This window comes from Acanthochromis polyacanthus, chromosome 9, assembly GCF_021347895.1.
Source record: "Acanthochromis polyacanthus isolate Apoly-LR-REF ecotype Palm Island chromosome 9, KAUST_Apoly_ChrSc, whole genome shotgun sequence".
Classification (NCBI taxonomy): domain Eukaryota; kingdom Metazoa; phylum Chordata; class Actinopteri; family Pomacentridae; genus Acanthochromis; species Acanthochromis polyacanthus.
Window position 1 is genome coordinate 19,559,035 of NC_067121.1, and position 24,685 is coordinate 19,583,719.

General features: G+C 41.0%; 1 protein-coding gene across 1 annotated transcript; it reads left to right on the plus strand.

Annotated features, from left to right (window-relative positions):
• The first annotated feature begins 19,740 nt into the window (after positions 1-19,740).
• Positions 19,741-22,910, plus strand: neurod6b (neuronal differentiation 6b). Its single transcript, XM_022194071.2, has 2 exons — positions 19,741-19,944; positions 20,285-22,910. The coding sequence occupies exon 2, from the start codon at positions 20,290-20,292 to the stop codon at positions 21,292-21,294; it is 1,005 nt and encodes a 334-aa protein (XP_022049763.1). The 5' UTR covers positions 19,741-19,944; positions 20,285-20,289; the 3' UTR covers positions 21,295-22,910.
• The last annotated feature ends 1,775 nt before the right edge of the window (positions 22,911-24,685 follow it).

Sequence of the window (24,685 nt, forward strand, 5' to 3'; positions counted from 1 at the left end):
CACCCAGCAGCTAAAAAACTGTCTGGGCCTCTATGAGAAGGCTGCTTCAGCGAAAGTTAACTGGGACAAAAGTGAGGCTTGTTTGGTCGGCCACTGGAGTGCAGGGAACATTCCCAGTCTTCCTGGTGGCCTCAGGTGGGGAAACAGGGGGCTAAAGGTCTTGGGAGTGTATTTGGGAAGTGAGGACATTATAGCTAAAAACTGGGAGGGAGTGCTGGAAAAGGTAGAAGCCAAGTTATCTAAATGGAAATGGTTGCTACCTCAGATGTCTTACAGGGGAAGAGCTCTGATTGTCAACAATCTGGTGGCATCATCCCTGTGGCACAGACTCTATGTGCTGAACCCTCCATCTGAACTGATGAAACATTTGCAGCGGCTCCTGGTGGACTTTTTCTGGTCGGGTCATCACTGGCTTCGAGCATCCGTCCTGTACCTTCCGGTGGCAGAGGGGGGACAGGGCCTGATCGACATCGCCTCCAGGACTGCAGCTTTCAGGCTTCAGGCAGCTCAGCGGCTGCTGTATAGATCATCTCTCAGCTGGTCGGCGTTAGCCGTGCTGCTGCTCCGGAAAGCTGGAGGACTGGGACTGGACAAGCAGCTGTTCCTGTTGAAGCCCCCTGCTTCAAGCTTTACTGAACTCTCACCTTTTTACATGTCTGTGTTTGAGGCCTGGAGGACTCTAGTGTTCACTCGAATGTCTGACCCAAAGCCCGGGACGTGGCTGTTTGAGGAGCCACTTTTCAGTAATGATCTCCTGGTTAGCACCGTGCTGTCCTCTGTCACGCTGAAAAGTGCTTTCGTTAAAGCAGGAGTCACGAAGCTTGGACACCTCGCAAGAACCCCCGTGGAGAGACTGGCTCAGCTTACTGGCATAAGATCAACCAGAGTGCTGCAGAACTTGATGAAGGAGGTGTGGCAGTCCCTGTCGGGGCCCCTCAGGGCCTTTGCTCAGAGTCGGGGTCTGGCCGAGCGTTGGACAGACGGCCATGAGTACACCTTCCCGTCTCTGAGTGTGAATCCTGCAGTGGGTGACTGGAGAGAGCAGAGTGGGCTGCTGCTGTCTCTGAGGAGTCCAGTACTGGGTACTTTGAGCTCCTGCACAGGAAAGCAGTTTTACCTGAGCTGCATGAAGGTGCTGAACCTGGACTCCCTCACTGGAGTCAGGGAGTCCAAGTGGACTGAGAGTTTTGGCTCAGGCTTTTCCCCTAACGGCAGCTGGAGGGTCCTGTATAAGCCTCCTGTGGAGAAACGTGTGGCTGATCTCCAGTGGAGGATTATACATGGAGTAATAGCTACGAACAGATACAGAGCTCACCTTGATCCAAGCACTGGGGATGGATGTCCTTTCTGCTCACACACAGAGACCACCGAACACCTGGTGCTGTCCTGTCCCAGACTAGCTGGGCTTTTTGGAACACTGCAGGAGTGGGTGGGGGGTTTGGGAGAGGTGTTTTCTTTTCCCCTTTTCATCTTTGGTCCCAAATACATTCCCAAGAAAAAGCGAACTCTGGTGTTGATTAATTTTGTCTTTGCTAGTGCCAAATTGGCAATATGGAAAAGTCGTAAGAACAAAGTGCTGGGGGTGGGCTGGACTGACCCAGTCTCTTGTTTGAAGGGTTTGGTAGCAGCTCGACTCAGAATTGAATATGCATTTTATAAATTGACAAACAACTTGGATGGTTTTAGGGATGTGTGGGCTGTCAGGCAGGTCCTGTGCTCGCTGGAGAAGGATGGCTCTTTGGTACTTAATTTCTGAAGGACTAGTTTTTGTTTTTGTTTTTTGAGTGTGTGTGTGTGTATGAGTGAGACAGTGTGTTATAATTAATATTGTTTTATTAATTTACATGTAAAAATGTAAATGTCTTGAGATTTTGTCAGAATGTCACATAATTAAAGTTTGCTAAAAGTCAAAGTCTATCTATCTATCTATCTATCTATCTATCTATCTATCTATCTATCTATCTATCTATCTATCTATCTATCTATCTATCTATCTATCTATCTATCTATCATATTTGTTATGCATCTATCTATTTATGCACCCATCCATCCATTCACATTATCCATTAAAATACAACAGGATGTGTATGGTTGTCAGGGATTTACCTTGGCAGGAGACTTGGTGAAGCATCTGAGCCTCAGCTGTCACAGGTATCGGGATCACCCAGATGTGTCCATCTGCCAGAGCTGTGGGCCAAACAACATCCATCCATTAATCCAAAAGTGATCCTTAACACTGACCGCTGTAAGTACCTTTCTTAGTGTCCCACGGATGATATGAGGGACCAAGGCACAGCATGGGGATCATCTCCCCGTATATCAGTGAGCTAAACATGAAGTTCCGTTAGCAAAGCTCAAGGCAGCAGATGAAATACGAAACTAAACCAATTAAGGAGAACATGAAGGGAAAAAGCAGTTAAAACTACGCGACACAGTCGACACACATCCCACCTTGCATTCCATGCACAATTTTGGCTAATTTTCAACCGGTTCAGCGTTTTGAGGGTCGGCGAACAGCCCTGCACGCCTCACATGCCACAGTTCGTCTGCATGTACCAAGAAGCACCGGTGCAACAGTCTTATAATTATGAATACGAATAATAATTTGGGGTGATCTGTTCCTGTAAAGTTCTGTAAAGTAAAGAGTGTGCATCTTACCCTGTGCATATACCCACATGCCAGAGGTCAGCTCAATGTCCACTGCAAAATTAATTTGTGATCTCGAGAAAACGAAGCCTTGTTTTCTCGAGATCACAAATTAATTTTACGATGAATATAAGTTGTGATCTCGAGAAAACAGACTTTGTTTTCTCGAGATCACGAAAAAAAATATCTCCTGATCTCGAGATAACAGACTTTTTCTCGAGATCACGAAAAAAATATCTTGTGATCTCGAGAAAACGGGTGGCAAAAAAATGAATCTACCATGTCCGCTTAGGGCTTCCGTAGATTTCACCAAAGGATGTCTTTAACAAAAAGATGCTGTGTCTAAGGCTGCAGCAAATAATCAGAAAACAAGTTAGGACTTCATATAAACCTTGAATCAGGATTTTTCTGCTGCAATCAACATGGCTGTTTATACTGGTCATTAAAACGGAACATAATGCCATCTCAGTGTTAGCAGATGAGGAAAAAAGCCACATTTCTTCCTCCATTCAAAAAAGGCACCCTTTAGGTTATGAGGCTTCATCACTCTGACAAGCCAAAACAGAAACTCTCCGATTGTCATCAAGTTGTTTGCTTTCACAGTCCAAAATCTAAAAAGGCATTTGTCTTATATACATAAAACAAATTGGGGCAGGACATTTTCACTTGAACCAGAGTACACCTGACAGCTTTGCATGATAATGATTTAAATTTTTAATAAGTGTGAAATCAGTGTTTATGCTTCTGTTGATTGACTTGACATTTCAGCAGTGGTATGAGCCATCACTTTTTCAGTTTAACCCATAAGGATGAAGCCAGAATCTCTGTGTTTTAGCCTGTTCTGTTGTTGTTGTTGTTGTTGTTGTTGTTGTCTTTTAAACCTGCCTCTTCTAGGTACCCGGGTAGCTCAGCTGGTTGAGCTGGTGACCCATAAATGACGGCTATAGTCCCCGACACAGCGGCTACGGGTTTGAATCTGACCCACAGCCATTTGCTGCAAAAAAAAAAAAAAAGTGCTTAAAATAAGCCCAAAAATAGTTTAAAACAAACAGAAAAATAATAATCTACCTCTTCTACCTTATTATCTTTCTCCATGAACTAAATGACTGAGACATGTTTTTAAACTGTAGTGACTGATTTTATGGGGCGGGTGTGACAGTCCTGTGGTTGTTGGTTCAGCCCTCATTTGTTCACCGGATGTTTCTGTCCGACAGGTGTGTTGTCAGTGCAAACCTCAGACACCAGAGGCCTGGTAATGCTCCTGCAGCTAACTAGACTCTCTGAAAGCTGTTTGAGAGTTCATTTGTTAATTTTGATGAAGTCATTTTGTGCTTAAACTTTAAATGAATGCAACGAGAGAATAACTGAAACCTTGGCCAGCATTCATTTGACTCCGTCATCACGTGATTACACTAACATGAAGGAATGTGTTGGGAACGTTCACTGTCTCTTGTATTTTTCTTTGTGCTACAGAATGCTTCCACATTTTGATCACTGTTCGGTCATATAATACCAGTGAATGTGGTCAGAGAAGGGGTGCTGATGCATCACATTTATAGGACTACTGTCAAGGCATTTTTAAATGCATCTCTGCAAATTGAATTGTGCAGTTTATCCTTTAATATGTTTTAATGTTCAAATGCAAAATTTCCATTTTAATGTCAAATGAACTTTTCTTTCTCAGTTGTCATTTTTTCCCTCTGAGCTCCAAACAGTTTGTGTGCCTTTGTACATTTTTACTCATAGTGGGCTCATTTTCTCTGCAAAATAAAGTTCTGCACCCCTATGGAAACAGAGCAGTGACGAGAAGAACAGAGAACTTAAAAATGTCACCTGTGTACTATATTTTATTTACTTTGATTATTTTTTCGACAATTATTACAAAAATAGGATGTACAGCATTTTTTCAAGCAGCCCCAGATGTTACCAACACTGAAGAATTGGTGACTCTACATAGATATTTTTGACTTACATTTATATTTGTTTCTATAACTTGTCTCCTCTTTCCTCTGTATCAACAAAGCCTGTGGTTCAAACCTGAGTTCTTTTAGATGACTGTTGATTGCAGCTGGGTCAGTTTTGGCTTCATGGTTGTGCCACGGAGCGCAGAATGTTTTTGTTATTGGATGTAGAATTTTGTTAGTATAAAGGCTTTTTTTGATGACTTTGATGGCTGAATTCAGCACTAACAGGATAAAGAGAAGCAGGATGTGAGAGGAAAAGTTCTGCACCAGAAGGCCGGGCCGGCTGAATAGTTTAAGTGGCCTCCATCTACACAGACATCGGAATCACTTTTGATCATTTCATTTCTGTAAATAAATGATATATAAACCCATGCAAGAATGATAAATCTTTTCCATTGTTGATCACATCTTTCATTTCTTGTTGCAGCGCTTGTCATGATGCATTGCGATATACATGAGGTTTATTGTGATGCGTGTTGAATTATCATCAGCTCAGTTCAGTGTTCATTCCAGTGAGGTAAAATAAGCCTCATTTGTAGTTATATTTCAACATGAAGAAAGCATGAAAGCAGCCTGTAACTTGGCACATATAATGATAATATATGAACTAATAGGCACACCTGTTTTTCTTGTCCTACTGAAGAGTCCACGTCATCATTTTGGCATTTTAAAATGACAAAAACACTGGAACCTTCTCTTACTTACCGCATGTTTTATTGATGTTAAAGGCCTCAAAAGATGACGAAATGTTGATCACAGACGGTATTTTTACTAGAAAATATGGATGCATCCACATGTACACTACTGTTCAAAAGTTTGGGGTCACTTAGAAATGTCCTTATTTTTGAAAGAAAAACAGCTTTTTTTTCAATGTAGGTAACATTAAATGAATCACAAATACAGTCTAGACATTGTTAAAGTGGTAAATGACTATTTTAGCTGGAAATGGCGGATTTTTACCGTACATAGGGGTACAGAGGAACATTTCCAGCAACCATCACTCCTGTGTTCTAATGCTACATTGTGTTAGCTAATGGTGTTGAAAGGCTGATTGATGATTAGAAAACCCTTGTGCAATTATGTTAGCACATGAATAAAAATGTGATGAAATTGCCTTGGTGACCCCAAACTTTTGAACATTAGTGTAAATATGCTCTTAGAAAAATTCTGGGGTGTCAAAACCACCGTGGTTTTCAAGAAGTGATCATTAAAAAATGGGCCTCTGCTGGAGCCATTCAGTCATGTTAGTCCACTCAAAACGATTTTATCTGTGTCCTCACCGAGTTTCATGGCTGTGGGAATTATATTTTTAGAGATGTAAAACCCTGGAGGATGAAAAGACAGACTTACACTACAGAAAACGGATGCATTCATTCTGTGCTTTTTTTTTTAGAATTGTGTTTTGTTCTCACCGTCTCAGTTTTGCTTAAAAAATCTCCTTTCCGTCACCGTTGTCCGAGTGCCTTCCCTTACAGCCAGATTGTCATATGCTTTCAAAAAATGCACATAAACATGAAAAATAAACTTTGAAAGTGGAAGAAAGTTTTCTCAAATCATTGTAACTTGTAATATACTTGAAATTTCCCCTTGGGGATCAATAAAGTTGTTTTTTTGTAGTCTGTTCTGTTCTATTTTATTCTATGGCTTTGAGAAGACTGTATACATTTTATAAGAGCCTATTGTGCATAAACAGGACTCACATGTGAATAAATGATCCACTAGATGTCTCTGTTAGACTTTAGATTACACTGAAGCATCTCCAGCACCACAGCTCTCGGCCTCAGAGGGCCTGTGGCACTAAAAATGATCAACGGACTTGATGTATACCGTGTCACCCTCCCAAGACAGTCAGTGTATAGCTCTTTATCCCCAACATAGGCAACTCCACAAACATTAGACACAGAACGCATATTTATCACCAGAAACATGCATATTCATGGGCAGGTTGATGGAGCTCGTGGAGGGATGTGTATGAGTTTTCAGCACAGCGCTGAGTGCCGGAGCAGAAGGCGAATGTTAATTCAATTATACGGCAGCTGTTCCTTGGTGCCCATGGCCACTGTGTTTGCACTAGAACAGAAATCTTGTATTAGGTCCCTCGCCATAAACGACCATTGCCAGGCATGAGAATGGGGACTGCCTGTAACCAAAAGCCATCAACAGTATTTTAAAGAGCTTTTAATGCTGATTTTTGGCTTGATTGAGGAATTTGGTGTGGCTGCAAAGTAAGATTTGTGGGATTGTTTTTTTTTTCTCGCTCTCTTTTTTTTGGGCTCTTTGTTGATTTACAGAGCTGTTGTTTTCTGTCGTTACTCTATTAAATCTGCTTGGAAGTAAAATGTGCAAATGAGTTACTTTGCTGTAGTCAAGGGTGGTTGGATAGAGGATGTATCCTGTGGTTATTGTTGCATCGTTTTGTGGTGAAAAGGCTGATTTACAGATTTCCCTCGCCTTGCTTGTGTGTGTGTGTGTCCGTGTGTGTGTGCTGTGAAGTCATGACACTGAATCACTGAACGTAAGAAAGACAACATGTATGTTCAGATCTTCTGCTGCTCTCATATATTTTAAAGAAGTTTGTTCGTGAAGAAGAAGAGAACATTTACAAACAACAAGCATTAACCAAAGAGCTCACGTGTGTGTGTGTGTGTGTGTGTGTGTATATGTGTGTGTGTGTGTGTGTGTGTGTGTGTGTGTGTGTGTGTATATGTGTGTGTGTGTGTGTGTGTGTGTGTGTGTGTGTGTGTGTGTGTGAGAGAGAGAGAGAGAGAGAGAGCGAGCAAGTGTGTGTTGGTATTCGTGCTCCACCCCACCTCCTGTCCTGGGCTTGGGCTCAGCTCCAGTACTGCTTGATGGAGGACGAGTGGAAGGAAGAGGGGGGAGGAGGGTGTGAAGGCATCCACCGGCCGGTCCCTTCATTACTCGGCTCCCTGAGACTCGCTCCGTGTGATTTAATCACACAGCCACTGGCGGGAACTGCTGCTCTGATGTTACCTGGACCTGCTAATCAGTTTGCTTTTCCTTCATCAAAAGGAAAACAGCCACACCTGCGGGAAGGATGCGCTCAACTGCACATTACGTATGTAGAATATATGCACGCATGCAAATGTGTAGGCACTCACAGACACACACACACAAAAAAAAACTGCACAGGCACACAGCACAGATACACTGTGAGTAAGATCTGTGTGCAGTTCAGAAAAAGATTATTTTCATTGTTGATGAATCAGCTGACATTTTTCTCAGTTAAATGATTAATCATTCAGTTTATAAAATGCCACAAAATGGAGACAAATGTTCATAACAATTTCCCAGGGCCCGAGTGACATCTGCACGGTGCCCACGTTTTAAAACCAGCAGTACACAACTCAAAGATGTTCAGATTACTGTCAAAACAGGAAGAAGGGACAACAAATCCTCCAAAATGGGAAGCTGTAATTAGAGAATTAGCTATTTATCTGCTGATCAACTTGCTGATTAATCCTCTTGTTTCACCTTTAAAGCAAAAACCTGAAGCCATCGCACTGAAGCATCAGTGCGGCTGGCCTTTAAAGAAACCGTCCTCCAACCTAACACCGACTGACAACATGTTCTTACCACTTAACTACACACATCCACATCATGCAGTGTGTAAAGCAGACATTGCATATCAAGCTGTTTAATAAAAATTAAACCCTGTCTATCCATTGGAAAGAGCACAGAGCTGTATTTAGAGTGACTGATCGAGAGCCCAGAATCAAAGGGCCCTGTGGCATGAGCTGCTAGTGTGTCTGGGAATTGGCCCAACTCTTAAAGAGCCAAGCTTCCCTCATCTTGACTGGGGGCCGACCCCCAAATAGGAAGAAGCTATTTCTGCTGGCAGCCAAGTGGTTTCTTTTCTGGAAGCTTGTCAGGTGAGGAGTGGTGGCTGCCAACTGTAACCCCCTCAGGTGGACACAGGGGACGGGGCAGACCCCCATCACGGCTGCAGCACTGTGACACGCAGCAGATGATGCAAGTCACAGAGGGCACTGAGCTGCCTGATGTCTCCAGACAAAGATCTGCTGTGAAAGATGGATCAGAAAAATACCAACATGCCTGAAGCACAAAACTGTCAGGAGTTTATTTAGATTAGCAGCAACAGCAAGTCGCGAGCCCGGCACTGACATTATCTCAACACCTTTAAGTGTTCAACTTGAAAGCAAACACTTCATTTGCGCACCAGACGTGTTGTGTAAATGTGAGGCTGGGCCCCTTCTGACCCTCACGATACCAGCAAGACTCGTTATTTAAACAAACTCCCAAAAACCAAGCAGGACTGTAAAATTGGAATAGATTAGCTGATTGGTCAGTTAACACCAAATAAACTGGCAGCCATTTGTTTTCAAATAAAGCTGAAAATTTTGGGATTTTGACTGGAAAAAATTAGGATAATATTGAACAAAAATGAATCAATCACTAATTAAGACGTACAATTGTCAGATGGATTGATAATGCAAACTATCATTGATTACAGCCTTACAGTATTTCTGCGATGGACTAATGTGATCTAACTCAGATCTCTTGACACAGACAAAAACTGAAGAATTAAAAAAAATCACACAAAAACAGACAAGTCTACCACAAATTCCATCAGATTTTTGCACAGAATCACTCGTTCAGACAAGACCTCAAACTGAAGGATGGATCTTTTCATAGTTTATATGATTAGTTAATAATGTGTTTTAGTGTTACAAATGTGCCCCCCAAAATTTTAAAAAATAGGGGCCACCTAGACAATTTGGCTTTCCATAAAGTCTCACACTTTTTTTCTCATACTAGCATAACTGCACAAGGGTTTTCTAAGCATCAATTATCCTTTCAACACCATTAGCTAACACAATGTAGCATTAGAACACAGGAGTGATGGTTGCTGGAAATGTTCCTCTGTACCCCTATGGAGATATTCCATTAAAAATCAGCTGTTTCCAGCTAGAATAGTCATTTACCACATTAACAATGTCTAGACTGGATTCCTGAGTCATTTAATGTTATCTTTATTGAAAAAAAATGCTTTTCTTTCAAAATTAAGGACATTTCTAAGTGACCCCAAACCTTTGAACAATAGTGTAGAACCAAATGAAATAGGATTAACCTGGGGCTTTTTGGGGCTCTGGGGCCCCTGGACAGCTGCCAACTATACCTTTTTTTTAAAAAATCCAGCAGCATAATCATTTATTTTTTGTTTTGTTTTGTTTGTGAACACCTGATGAGCGTGTCCAATATTTGCTTAATTTCCGCTCTGCTTTGGTCTCCACCGACTCCTGAAGGAAATGTGTGACCCGTTAACTCCAAAATGCTCCAGTATTCACCAGGTAACTGTGGACTGAATCTCTCTGCTGCTTGGCATTGAGCAGGTAGTGTGCAATCAGTGCAATGGTCTTTTGTCTTGCAATAAACTGCTGCCTGCTGCAGCCTAAAATGGCACTCTAACAGTGGTGAGACGGAATAAAAAGACAAAAAAGTTTTCTGTAAAGCCAATGGAAGCTGCAGATTTTGGTGATAATTCAACACTCCTGTCACTTTCGGCTTTGGCATATAGCTTTTCTATTGTCATTTGACACATTATCATAGAAATAATAATCACTTAATCATGAATTAAATTTTAAATGAGGGATTAATGGAGTATTTTTTGTGTTGCATTGTTAGTGTCTGAATAAATTTGGTTTAATTCACCATGAATGACACCGACAGAAAAGCATCTCTTATTGGCTCTTAAAAAACGGCGTCATCAGCATTTAAATTCAGTGCAAAATTCAAGAAATTTTACAGCTCCAGTTTTGTTGTTGTCGTGTCTATTTTGAGCCATCATTCATTGGGCATTGTTTTCTCTTTACATCAAGCTCAAAGCAATTTAACACTGCAACACCATAGTGTTTGGTCTTGTTAAAACAGATAAAACACAGATGGTAAGATGTTATGTTGAGATATTTTAAGCACCTTACAATCGGGTTTGTTTTGAGGAGTAAATTTAATTTCCTGTGCCTGCAGTGCGCGTAAAACATTAAAACTCAACTGTGGTAAGATCCAGACTCCCGCAGTAGAAATAGAATATTTTAGACAATGAAGTGGACACAATAGCATAAACACTTATTATATATAATATACTCTGCTTTACCACCTTTGCAGTAACCTCTTTTTGAAGCATTGATTCTTTTAGGTTTATGGTAATTCTTCGGATCCTACATGTGTCCAACATGCTTGCTGCATTTTCCTTGAGAGTATAGCTTCAGGAAATATGTTTATTCTCTTCCGTACAGAGCTTTAGCTCAGAAGACTGATGCTATTCTAATGTCTGCCTGTTAAATAATGTGTGGAGCTGGAGTCGATCTTAGTGTAAACACTGGAAGCAAAGGGAGACAGCTTTACATTAGTGCAATTATTAACATTATTATTTCAACACAACTCTTCAAAGCAATGGGTTTTTTTTTTTACAACTCAAGAGGTTTATCTCAGTGGTGATTTTTTCTATTTGGTCAGAGTTTGGCTTTATGCTAATCTTAAAGCTTCCAAGGTTCCAGCTTCCAAATATACAAACTGTCTTTTTTGTTTTCAAAGTTTCTCCTTGAACTAGATAAGGAACCAAACATAAAACAACTGCTCTGTTGAGTCTAAAGCTCCTATTTGGGATGACAAAAAAGTGAATGAGGTTAGTACTGAGTGTCAGGTACAGCACTGAGAGGGGTTAGGAACTTTGTATATTGACTAATAATATTTGAACTGTCTGATAGAAATCATGTGTAACTGTAGGTCAAACTCAAACTGAAAGTTCTCCACCAACTAACAACATATTTTGGTGCAGTAGCACAACTTGCTCTTTCATGCCTTCTGGCTTGACACCTTTGTCTTGTGTGGCTTAAAATGACAATGATCACAGTGACCACCACAAACTAGTCATTTGACCAATGAATGTCCTAGTCTAACTTTAATTGCATTTTTCTTCAAATGACATGATGCCACAGATGGCCAAAAAAAAGAGGAGAATGGGCAGCTGGATGCTGTGTTTCAGTGCACTTCAGTGATGTCCACAACTCATCCATTCGTCATCCAAGAAATCTTTTCAGACAACATGGTGCGACGGACAATCTGCCACTTGATGTTCTGGATGGACGTGTTCAACAATGTAATCCTGTCCTGCAAAATGTCCACTAACTTCACCAAACCTTTCAGGAAGAGCAGGACCACAACAGCCTCATTAACTCAGTGCATCTCAGATGTGACTCATTACTGACTTGTTATTTTTGGTCGATGACCCCACTCTCCATCTGTTCATTATCATTTACAACATGGCCATACTTGGTTCTTTCGTGGCATCCATTCTGTTCCGATGCTTAGTGTTCGAAGAACAAATACTTGTTCGTCTATGTTTAAAATAATGTATAGAATTTAATAAAATATTACATGTTGTGTTTATATTGTTGTACAGTATATTTCAGATGGGGCTGCACATTGGATCAGTGGTTAGCACGTTTTCCTTGCAGCTGAAAGATCAATGTATCGTGTCCTCTTCCTGGGATCTTTCTGCATGAAGTTTGCATGTTCTCTCTGTGCAGGCATGGGTTTTCTTCAGGTATTCACAGTCCAAAAATATCCTGAGGTAAATTGGTGATTCTAAATTGCCTGTAGGCGTGAATGTGAGTGTGCTTGTTTGTCTTTATTTGTAGCCCTGTGACGGACTAGTGACCTACCCACGGTGTCCTGTCTTCGCCTGAAGTCAGCTGGGATAGATTTCAGCCCACCCCCGTGATCCTAATCAGGATAAAGCAGTGTCTTGATAATGGATAGATGGATGGATTACTTATCCTGTTTATATTTTTCGTTCAGTATATTCCAGGTGATCTGAGAGGACAAAGGAACCCAACCCAGTATTTTTGTGGGGGGCTATGGTTTGCCTTTCCCAGATTTCTGCCCACTGCAGCTTTAAAGTTGCATAGCAGACCTTTTGCTTTCTCGTTATTGTGTATAGCGCAAATGTTAATTGTGACATTTGCAAGTTCTTGCAGTTTTAAAAACTCTGTCAGAGGATTCAGAGCTTCTTGGGATGATGATGCCATTTGAGAACTGGTTGATCAGTAGGCAACACACTGACGCTGATCTGTATCTTGAGCATTCCCTGCTCTGGAGTGTGCAGTTACCATGGTGACGTACCTCAATAGAAAGTAAACCACCACCATAACCCAAAAGACCAAAAACTCACCCCAAATCCTTTCATAGAACAGACCTCTGATGATAGAACCTCTTTACTCAGCTTTATTTATTTTGTGCTGTATACAGTTGAAGGTGCTTTAGAGTCCACACAGAGGAAAACTGAACCAAAGAAGAGGGCCAAAAATAGCAGAGAAAATAAAGAGAAAAATAAAGAAAGCAACAAAAACAACAAATTAAAGCCTTGGTAATATTATTATCACGATCAACACACTGTCCAAACCGTGTACATGCTGACAACTGGGACCTACAGCTGCCTCAGAACAAACACTGGAGCTGCTTAGGTTAGAGCTGGTTGAAGGCTAATGAGTAAAAGTGAAGAGAAGGGAAGACGGAGAGAGAAATCATATCAACACCATGAGTGTCGATTAGGTGAGAAAACAGCATCACAGCCCTGTCAATCATCTCAGCTCCATGCTTGGAATTTAAAAAAAAAGTGAAAACGTGTAAAAGTTAGCGAACCAGTAAATTCATGTGCAAATCAAAAGGAGTTTAAGTCATGAGCTTTTTGATTCTGATCTTACTTAGTAAAGGAAAACATCCCTCCTGTCTGCTGCTTCAGAGCTCTCAGGCAGTTTGGAGAAATGTCAATAAATCATGTGTTTATGTCTCTTCACATATGTTATATAGTTACTGTGGGTTCGACACCACCTTGTGTGTTTTACAGTGCAGCAAATAGAGTTTATCATCCATTTCAGACAATGCTTATGAAAGTAAAGATGTGACTCTTTCTTAAATATGATATCTGACACATTTTTATTTATCTTATCACTTTCTGAGTATGGAAGTGTCGCATTCTACCACAACAGATTGTCACCACCACTTTGAACGTGTGTGAACAGATTGCGCTTTGAAAAAGAAACGGGCGCCTCCAGCAACATTTCACGTCTGCGTCCCGTCTCTGTCTGAAAACGGGACTAACATCTTTACATTATACATTTTCAAAAACATATCCATTATTCATATCCCCATATTTTAATACTATTAGCACTTCTATGCCACCCACCTAAATACCTGCATGTTTGTTATCAAAGGAGTGGTGACAGTTTACTTTTCTGCATGTTAAGAAATGAGTTGAGACTGTAAGAAAGTGCTTCAGTGGTGGACCATCACACAAAATGTAATTAGATCTGTGAGGCAGTTATTGTAATCCTGTATGCTGGGGAATCATGGATCCAAATAAAATGGGCACTGGAGGAGCTTCCTCTCTGCTTCGCGCTGGAGTGTTTTTGTTGGTAGACAACAGCAACAAAGGCAGACACACACACACGCACATACAGAGCACACAATGCTCCACCTGTGTGGGTGGGAGGTGTGGCCACTCAGCAGCTGAGTGGGGCAGCATATGGAGTTTCTAATTGGGTAGAACAGCACAGCTGGAGGACACCAGTCCAGGACCTGGCCTCTGGTAATCAGTCCCACAATCCTCAGCAGTCCTCTGCACATCCAGCGTGTGAGCCTTCAGTGGGTGGGTGGTGCTGGAGCTCACTGCTGAAACCAACATGTTCACTAAGAGGCTTTTACAACATGGCTTCCCTTTTGACTCCAGTTCATTCTGGAAGCATAAGTGTGACCATTGACAACATGGATCTCAATTCTGCTATTAGAAAACTGCATCTAGTAGCGAACAAATTATTTGCTGCATTTAAACAATGAAACTACACAATGACTGTACAAAGACACTCATTCTGAAAGGCTCCTGTTACTGGTATAACAGCATATTACTGGATCGTTGTTTATGGATGACGCATTATTTGTTTAATTTTGTACTTTACGAAAATGTTTGACCTGCTTTATATGCAATTAGAAAGTTTAACAAGTTTTCAAATACAATATATATCTTCCATCTTAAACAATGGCGGTAAAGTAGCACCAAGTGAAAACGTTCACCACATACACTATCATTCAATAGTTTAAGTAAAAGTTTAAGTTCCTCATTTAAATAAACCTTTTGTGGTGTACACATTGTTTTGAAGAGTTGTGTTGATAATTACATCAATTTAAGGCTAACTGTCTCCCTCATCCTTCAGTGCTTACGCTAAGATCGGCTCCAGCTCCGCGCATTATTTAACAGGCAAACAGTAGAATTACATCAGTCTTCTCAGCTAAATCTCTGTACGGAAGTAAGTAAGCATATTTCATGAAGCTACACTTTCAAGGAAAATGCAGCAAGCGTGGTGGGCACATGTACAATCTGAAGAATTACCATGAACTTAAGAAAAATCAACGCTTTGAAAAGATGTTACTGCAAAGGTAGTAAATCAGACTATAATATATACATTACTATTCAAAAGTTTGGGGTCAGAAAGAAAGAAATGTCCTTGTTTTTGACAGTAAAGCATTTATTTTCCATCGAAGATAACATTAAATGAATCAGAAATACAGTCTAGATATTGTTAATGTGACAGAAGATCTCCATAGGGGTACAGAGGAACATTTCCAGCAGCCATCACTCCTGTGTTCTAATGCTACATTGTGTGAGCTAATGGTGTTGAAAGGCTAACTGATGATTAGAAAACCCTTGTGCAACTATGTTAGCACATGGATAAAAATGTGAGTTTTAATGGAAAACATGAAATTGTCTGGGTGACCCCAAATTTTGAAATGATAGTGTATGCCACACCGCTATACCTGAGTAAGTCACTTTCCAGACTTGGCTGTGTCACCATAGAGCTCCTGGATCATTGATTATTGCTGAACACACTTGAAACAGATCTTATTTCCACTCCAAGATTTTTTGGCTCATGGTAGCAAAATCGAAATTCAAAGCTTCTTTCTATAAATTTGTGTAGAAACGCAGAGAAGCCCTCAAAATGGGTCCCCCTCTCACAATGTTTTACAAATGTCAGCTTCCCATACAAAGAAGATGAACTTTCCACCTGAAACAACATTTTGAACTTCATGAATTGGATCACTGTAAAAACCAGAAGGCTTGGTCCATAACTCTGCTGTTATCTGGTGTTTTGGCTGGACACGGTTCATGTTCTTTCATGCACCATGTGTGATCATTTTTTGTCAGCTTGTAAATGAAAATCTGTCTCCTAGAAACTACATTTCATGTACATTCTGGTAACAGAAGATACGCCTAGAGACAAACATACAGCCGTTCCTACTAAGTCTAACTGCAAAACTAGATGGAAATTTTGGTAAAATATTTGGAAAATGCCCCACATTTGCTCCTTCAGTCTTCACCGGAGTGATTTGTTGTCTAAATGTGATGACGTGCTGCTCTCAGGAGGCAAAAATGCATGTGAGTAAAACAAATTAGCAGAATATGTATGTCATTTTTAGGAGACAGTGTTTGGTCTAATATTGTAACACAGCCTCCTCTGAAATAAGATGTGAAACTTCCACATGGATAAATAAAGGAAAAGGGGGGAAATGTGCACATTTAACGTTTACAAGAGAGAGATTTGGAAACATTTTATCGTAAATGCTGAAAAGACAATAACTCTGGAAACAACAGGTTTATGGTGTGAGAGGGAGAATGTGGAATTATTATCAGCAGCAACTGAAGTGTTCATCTGGTTATCAACAAGTACTCAAAATAAATGACTTGCACTTGTGTGTGGCACATCGTAAGCACTTCCTCATTTAGCATTTGTGTTTTGGGCTGAGTTAATTGTACACGCAGCTGAGTGTAAGGCGACGCAAAATAAATAGTGAGAGTTGTTAGTTCATTGAGAAACTGAAAATTAACATTACGGAGCTCATTACAGAGTCAGTGTCATGATTACAAAAAGCACTTTGCTTTAGAGTTGCCGCACAGGATTGTACAATAGAAACCACCTCTGTGACTGAACTCTGAGTGATATTGTGGACAGAATCATGTTGCAGCGCCACACCATCACCGTCTTCTCAACCACTTCACCTTGCACTCATTATGCAGACGCAAATTCCCCTCTAACTGCTGACATCAATTGAGAAATGCTTGCAACTCAGCGTGCGATCTGCGGCGGCTTCATTTGCAGCTCTGCACCGCACACCGTGCCTATAAAAGCTGATAATGTGATAATTAAAAGAGCTGACAGGCAAGAACTGTCAGCGAGATGTTCCGATTTACCAACCTCTGCTATTTGTTATACCTCTCAAATTACAACGCTTCCACCCTTGAAGTATAACACATGAGATATCAAAGGCAATAATTGACGAAGTTAGAAGTGTCGTGGAGAAAAAGGAAAGGAATCACAGCGGAGGACAGTCTGATAAAAATCTGTCCTGCAGACATCACTGTATCAGAATCAGACCTGAAACAAGGATTCTAGCAGACAAAAGATCACTGCCATGTCTCTCTCTCTCTCTCTTTCTCTCAACCACACCATGATTTATTACCTGAAAAGACAAGAGAACTAATTAGTGGAGTAATTAATTAATATAAATTTGCATATTTGCATTTGCAATTAGTGCAGTCAACTGATTAGTCTGAGATGGGGAGTTTGACTCTTCAGATGCTGGTGTGTGAGTGTGTGTGTGTTAGTGTTAGTGTGTGTGTGTGTGTGTGTGTGTGTGTGTGTGTGTGTGTGTGTGTGTGTGTGTGTGTGTGTGTGTGTGTGTGAGTGTGCTGGACCAGAACGATCAGCAGACCAGCTGAGGCATTTTTTTGGGGGGGGGTGGGGGGGGGTGGGGGGGGGTGGGGGGTGGGGTGGCAGAGATGAAGAGACTGCTTTATTTATTTATTTATTTAGTTATTATATTCATGCGTCCGTATGTGTACTTTGTGTGCAGTGTGTGCCTGTCCGCTGCACACTTGCCTTGTATTTGCGTGAACACATGCCTGGTGCTCTGTCTCACACACATTAGGTTAAGTGTTTGCACGTTCGCCACTGCGTGTACATGCTGTCAGTGTCACCGCTCCTTGTGTGGTCTTTGGTGCTCTGGACTCACACCAAGGTGGGATGAGCTCTCTGCGGCTCTCTGCTGCCGGCCTCGCACCGCTGATCGATGTCGACTAATGTCCAATACAGAGAGATTGATAAGTTGCTTTAATTGATTCTCCTTGCAACAAGGTCATTCACAGGAATAGGCTTGTGTGTGCGCCGGTGTGTGTGTTCCACATAACTGAGGAGTGCATATACCCATATCGAGTGCCAGCTGTGCCCCAGTGTGGATTTGGCAGTGTGCCACTGGGCCTTTTCCACTGGGTGTACTTAATGTCTATGGTACTGAGGTACCAACACTGTGCACGCCCCTCTGTTAGGCTCACACCATCCTCTGCATGTAAGGCGTCTACTGGAATTTCGGAATTTCTTAACCAGTGTTTTTTTCATATAGAGCTGCAACCATTTGCTGATTTACAGCATATATATGCGATCAATGGAAGCTTAACTGGAAAACTGACTCTTTTAAGTTAAAAAATCTCTGACTGTAGCTTCTGTAAAGTCAAAATGTTTCTTCTTTCAGTTTTATATCACTGTAATCTGAATATTTGAGGATTTGAGATTTTCTTTGGACAAAACTGATGCCAACAAAGACCCTGGAGAGGACATTCTTCTCTTAGAGACTAAGAAAATGGTCTGTGGATTGATTGATAAAGAAAATATTTGTTAACAAAATGATCTCAGTGGTATGGAGTCAGCTGCAGAGATGTTATTGTTGGCGAAATGAAAAATCCTGTAAAATAACGCAAAATCAAAACTACATTTCCGGCTACAGGGAGATTCATGTTTCTTTCATAATTGCATTTAAATTAGGCCTGTAATGATCCCTAATATTTGCTGGTTTGTTCTTGACGTGATCATTTTAAAACTTTATTTTGTCCACTTTTACCAATACAAGAGAAAAGCACGACTGCATTGTCTTTGTTCATCCCTTTTACCAATATACAACGCTTACTCAAGTGATAGGGGTTAGAAATAAATTAGATCTCTGCAGCAAGCATACAGGAAGAAATGAACCTTTCCACACAATGATACATGTAAATGTGGTGAAGTCTGGACACTAGTCAGTACTAACTCCCAGCTACGTTCCGAGCTTCCTTACCGTACTACTTCAGTTTCAAATGCCTTTCCCTCCACATTGTTTGTGATTCCAAGAACCGTATGTGGATGCTAGTTATTAAAGCCTAACATGCCCTCCAAATGAAATCTTAACCACCTTAACAGCTAATTTAATCTCTTTGTCATTATGCAGCATATTTCAATGGTACTCCTTGTCTTTGCTCCAAACTGGGCTGTACATTTGAGGGAGTTGATGAAATATGGAAATCAGTGCATGGACTTTGCATGACAACATTGCTTTTGTCTGCAAATCTATTCATAAACAAGAAAAATTATGAGGTGATTTTGAGCCCAGAGGGTCCATGCTCCCGGTCTGACCACTTATGAACAGTCTCCATGCACAATGAGAGGCCTGTACATATTACAATGAGCCCTGGGTCCCAAACAGAAAGTTACAGGGTAAACAGAGGATAATGTATATGTGTAGAATTTAAATCCTGGTATCCCAAACATGAATTTTGTCTTTTTTATATGCAGTCTTTTGCCCAAAATGCACAGGTTTTGTGTATATTTTACAGTGCATTTATTACATTTTTAACATTACTATTAAAGTTATAGTCTATCCATCTATCTGTCTGTCTATCTATCTATCTATCTATCTATCTATCTATCTATCTATCTATCTATCTATCTATCTATCTATCTCTACCTGTTGAGAATGCCTGGAACATCCTGCACATCCCTCGATTTCCCACACAAAAAGACATTAATTCATCTTTCTTACACAGGGAGATGCAGATATTAGTTGTTATCCCTCTCCGGTCTGTGTTTCTGACGGTAAACGTGGGCCTCCCGGTGCCCATTACCGGAGCTGCCAGATGATCGGTACGGAATGGAGGTCCCATGGGACACGGAACACGTGGTCTCGGCTGCCACAAGACGTCAGCGGCAGATGGCATGGGTACCCGCTGCTGGCATGAGTGTCATTCCTCAAAGAGAGAGGGAAGGGGAAGAGAGGGAGGGAGAGAGAGGGAGAGCAGATCACAGCGAGCCAGAGAAAAGAGAGAGCGCAGGTTTGAGGCTTTTCTTCTAATTTTTTTGTGGTTCGCGGGAGGAGAAGCTGCGGCGCAGATTCACGGGAGATATTTGGGAACATGCACCGTGCACGCTGACCACAGGTGACTATCATTTTGTGTATGCATATTACTGAGCTTTTATTCTGAGTTAAATGCATGTTGGAATTCTGCTCTGCTTCAAAACAAACGCCTAAATAGATTTCTAGTGTGTATCACCACGTATGATGTGACTAAAGGTTCAAAAACATTTTTCACAAGTCCAAAGACAATGAAGTTGAGTGTCTTTGAAAAGGTAGCAAGCTGTGACATTGGCCCTGCTTGCCAATTTGTTACTCTTCCTCTTGGGAGGACTCATTCACAAGGTAATTAACTGACAACCTTCGAAAGACGCCGGGGCTTTACTTTGTCCTCACAGTTTCTGCTGGTGCTTTGATTTCTACAGGAAATATGTTGACGCTGCCTTACGAGGAACCTCATATGATGTGTGAGCCACGGTTTGGTGCCAATTATCCCCGTGAAAGCTTACCTGAGAGCCTGGAGCAGGAGCGACTACACAACCCAGACAGGTCCAACTCCGACATGAGGGAGGCCGACGACGACATCTCCGACAGAGACGAGGACGAGAGAGAGGACGACCAGGATGAGAACGGGCTTCCTAAAAAGCGAGGCCCCCGGAAAAAGAAGCCCGGCAAGGAGCAGATGGACAGGGCCAAACTACGGCGCCAGGAAGCCAACGCCCGAGAGCGCAGCCGGATGCACGGCTTGAACGCTGCCCTGGAGAGCCTGCGCAAAGTTGTGCCGTGCTACTCCAAAACTCAGAAACTGTCCAAGATTGAGACCCTGAGACTGGCAAAAAATTACATCTGGGCCCTGTCAGAGACTCTGAGCGCAGGGAAGAGACCGGACCTCCTCGCCTTCGTACAGACTTTGTGCAAAGGATTATCCCAGCCAACGACCAACTTGGTGGCCGGTTGTTTGCAGCTGAACGCGAGAAACTTCCTCACAGACCACAACGGGGAGGTCATGTTCTCTGGCAGGTCGCCCTACGATGCCATGTACCCATACCCCGGCTCGGACATGAACACACCCCCCGGCCACAGTGGCAGCAATCTGGACAGCAGCGCCAAGCCGTTCCGACACTACAGCTACGGCGGCGCGTACGAGCCTTACTACGAGAACCCGTCCCCGGAGGGCGGGAGCCCACATTTCGACAGCCAGTTGAGCCCACCGATGAACTTTAACGGGATTTTTTCCCTAAAACACGACGACCCGCCAGATTACGGCAAAGGCAGCCACTATGGCATGCGCTACTGCAGTGCGCCAGGACGCACGGCTCTTGCGCACAACTCCATGTACCGAGTCTCCCCAGAGGCCCGTTTCCCCTACGATCTGCACGTCCGCAGTCAGTCCTTCCAAGCACAAGGAGAAGTTAATGGCTCCTTCCACAATTAATCAATCAGCTGGACAAAGTTCAAGTTTCAGAAGCGATGCAATTTTCCCCCCACAGATGTCGAGAGGGGAACGAAATGGACTCAGACACGCTGATGCACTGCACAAAAAAAAGAAGAAAAGAAAAAAAGGCCCATTCCACAAATCATTTCGTGTTTTTAGTTTTTCTCTTCTTTTTATGAAAGATGATGAAAAGCCAGCAGTTTAGATGAGATGTTTTCACTTGCTCCCTGTCATGTTCCATTAAATTTTGTGTCGATATGAGACAGAGAAAAAAAACACCATGAAGGTTTTTGGTTGGCAAAAAAATAATCTGAGTCGTCTTAGAAAATTCAGATCAAATGGCTCAGTGCCACACATTTGTTTTCAAACAACTCCGATGTAAAACAATTCGTTAACGATGCAAGTTTTGAGCAAATTGTTTGCAGTTGTAATGCATTTTTACACGTGTTTGGTAATGACAGTAATGCATATGTCGGTGATAATGAGGTTTATAAATCTGATACAATGTAGTGAACAATTAATTCGATTATCTGATTATTTAAAAGGCTCACTACAGTCAGTAAACTGATGTTCTGGGTTAAATAAAATCAGCTAAATGAAACAAAAGGAGCTAAAGATGTTTCACGGCATCAGGGAAGTTTGCTGAGACATGATTGGAGTTCAGAGATTCAGTCTGTTAGCAATAAAGGTCCATTGAGCTATGCAAGGCAGCCAAATGCAATCTTTGCTCATTTAAGACGGTATATGTCTGTTTCTTCTCACAAGGCGTTTCTCTTAATCCAACATATAATTCACGTGATGAAAATGAACAGATTTCTTTCTAAAGCGAATTTAGTGAGGAGCGTGTGTTCAGGAAGCCTGTCACCTAAATTGGTTCTATAAATAGAAGAAGTTGTGGGGAAATCGTCAAAAACTAATTGCATTTGTATTTGGAGTAAATAGTGTGGTAACGAGGTGAATGTAAATTATTATTGTATTTATTTATTTAAGCTTATTTATTATAAGTCCGTCAATTTGAATGTGAATAATATATTATAGAAAAAATATTGTAAAACTCAACAGTGTTAACTTTTATGTGAATTTCCACAAATTTAAAGTTTGTTTATGTTGCATTGTTGTATATTTCAGCTGGAAGTGGAGCACTGGATGGAAAAGCATTTTGTGTCAGGTGAACAAAATGTTTCCGAAACTATATGAATCCGAACAACTTGCCTTAAAAAAGAGACGATGACCATCAATATGCAACGAAGTGAAAGTTTTGGATAGTTTGATGTGAACTTTTTACACCTCCTTGTTCCTGCTGAGGAGCAACTGTGATGCACTCCATGTACTTCTGCACAATGTTGGTGACTGTGCTCATAAATTCTGTTGATTTTGTAACTTTAACCGAATGATGAATGATTATTGGTTGCATTTATTTCTGCATTTACTGATCGGATCACACGCACACACTACACACAAATACACACACGCATACGCACGCGCACACGCACGCACTCCACACACGCACACGCACTCCCGAAAACTCGTTATGGATCGAAATATTCGTGAAGTAATGTGTTAATGTTTTGTGATGTGTTTGTCGCAATAAAATGAAGGGGCTGTGAGAGGCTTTATGTTGTAGCCCAGCTTCTCAGCTTTCTGTGAAAATGATCGACAGCAGATGGCAATTAAGAAAAAAAATAAATGGCTAGAAAAATAAATCAAAATATGAACGCCTCGGGCGCAATTTTATTTATTTATTTTCCAGAAATTGAATAGTGTGATAATCGTGCGTAACCTCTGAGGTTGTGGCGGCACAGGCCTGTAGTCTATTGGTACAGACTGGAACCTGCCAAAAAAGCGCCTGCTGAACATCAAATGTATCTTCTTTTTTTTTTTTTAATCCCTTTTCAAATATAAATATTAAAAAAAATCCATCTTGGCATTTGAATAAACATTGACCCATACCATGGTTTTACGCGCAGTTACGCACACAGTTTATTTCAGTTTGTTTATGTAAAAGAAGCTTGTCAATACAATTAGATTTAATTTCAACTGATCAGATGGTTGATTTGTGTCAGAAATGCCCACGAGGTTTTGAATGTGAGCCAGAGAGCCGCCAGTTGATCCCAGTCCTTCCAGTTTGGAGGGAAGTGAGACCGATAATCCCCGGAGACCCAAAATGACACTGATATGATGGAAAAGGAACCATTGCAAAAAGAAACACACTCAAAAATACTTTGATTTCCAGTCAATTTAAATTCATATATCACTGCTTCCCCGCACTTGTCATGGTTGTAATTATCAGTTTTGCCATTTAATAGAGGTTAAATTCATCTTTTCAATTTTATCTGCCGAATGTCTTTGCTTGCTCACCGTTTTTAAGGAAGAATACGACGGATAATATGACATAATTTCATACAAGTAATATCAAGCTGATCAGCTGTAATTATGCGGAGAAAGGACATGTCTTTTACGTTTATAACGTCATGATGATGTGCAAGTAAATCTGTTGTATTTTGAAAAAGTGCAGTTATCGAACCGGTGTTTCATTTTCACTGATCAAAATATATTTTTCTCTTCTCTGCTTTAACGTAAAGATATGATGACAACTGTTACTTTGGTGGTTTCTGTTTAGTCTCGGTGCATTATTTGCTGTAGTGCAAAAGTGAAGCTGAAAACAAACCTGTCAGTTTGTTTTGGAGCTTTCAGACTTGTGATTCTACACACTCATGCTTGTGTCAGTACAGGAGAAAACAGAGTTAGCTGCAACTTACAAACTACCAGTTCATAACTTGAACCTTGGCTGTCAGGTAGATGGCATATAGAAGAAAAACATATGACTGTGAGCAAGGAGCTGCTCACGTGTGCAACAATTACAAACTTAGTTCTGACTCTGTAAGCTTTGGAAATCTTTTTTTTTTTTGCACTACTGATTTCTGCTACAGCCTGATGTCAGAACAGAGCAGAACACTATTGATCCAACTTTTTTTTTTAATGGTTTGGTTGTTAAAAGAAGAAAAAAAAACAGCATAATCATTCAGTTGTTCCTCTCTCTTACAGACAACCATGTCAGAGCATCCAGAGTTGCTGCTTCATTATTATCATATTTGTTGCTTTTGTGTTTACAGATGACAATGAAGTTAAGATGTAATTTCAGCAAACAAATGAATCAATTTGTTACCTGTATAACTGACAAAAGTCCAATTTAATCATCATAAGTGAATAAAATCTGTAGCAAAAAATAAGTTAAAAACGATTCAGATTCACTAATGACGGGAATTACTAAAGGAAGAATGAATCTGTTTTTACTGGTTACGCAAATCAGACAAATCAAACTTCTTTTTTTCACTAATGTGTTGGAACTTGTCTAGCGTTGATTTAGAAATAAATGCTGTGTTTAGTAAAA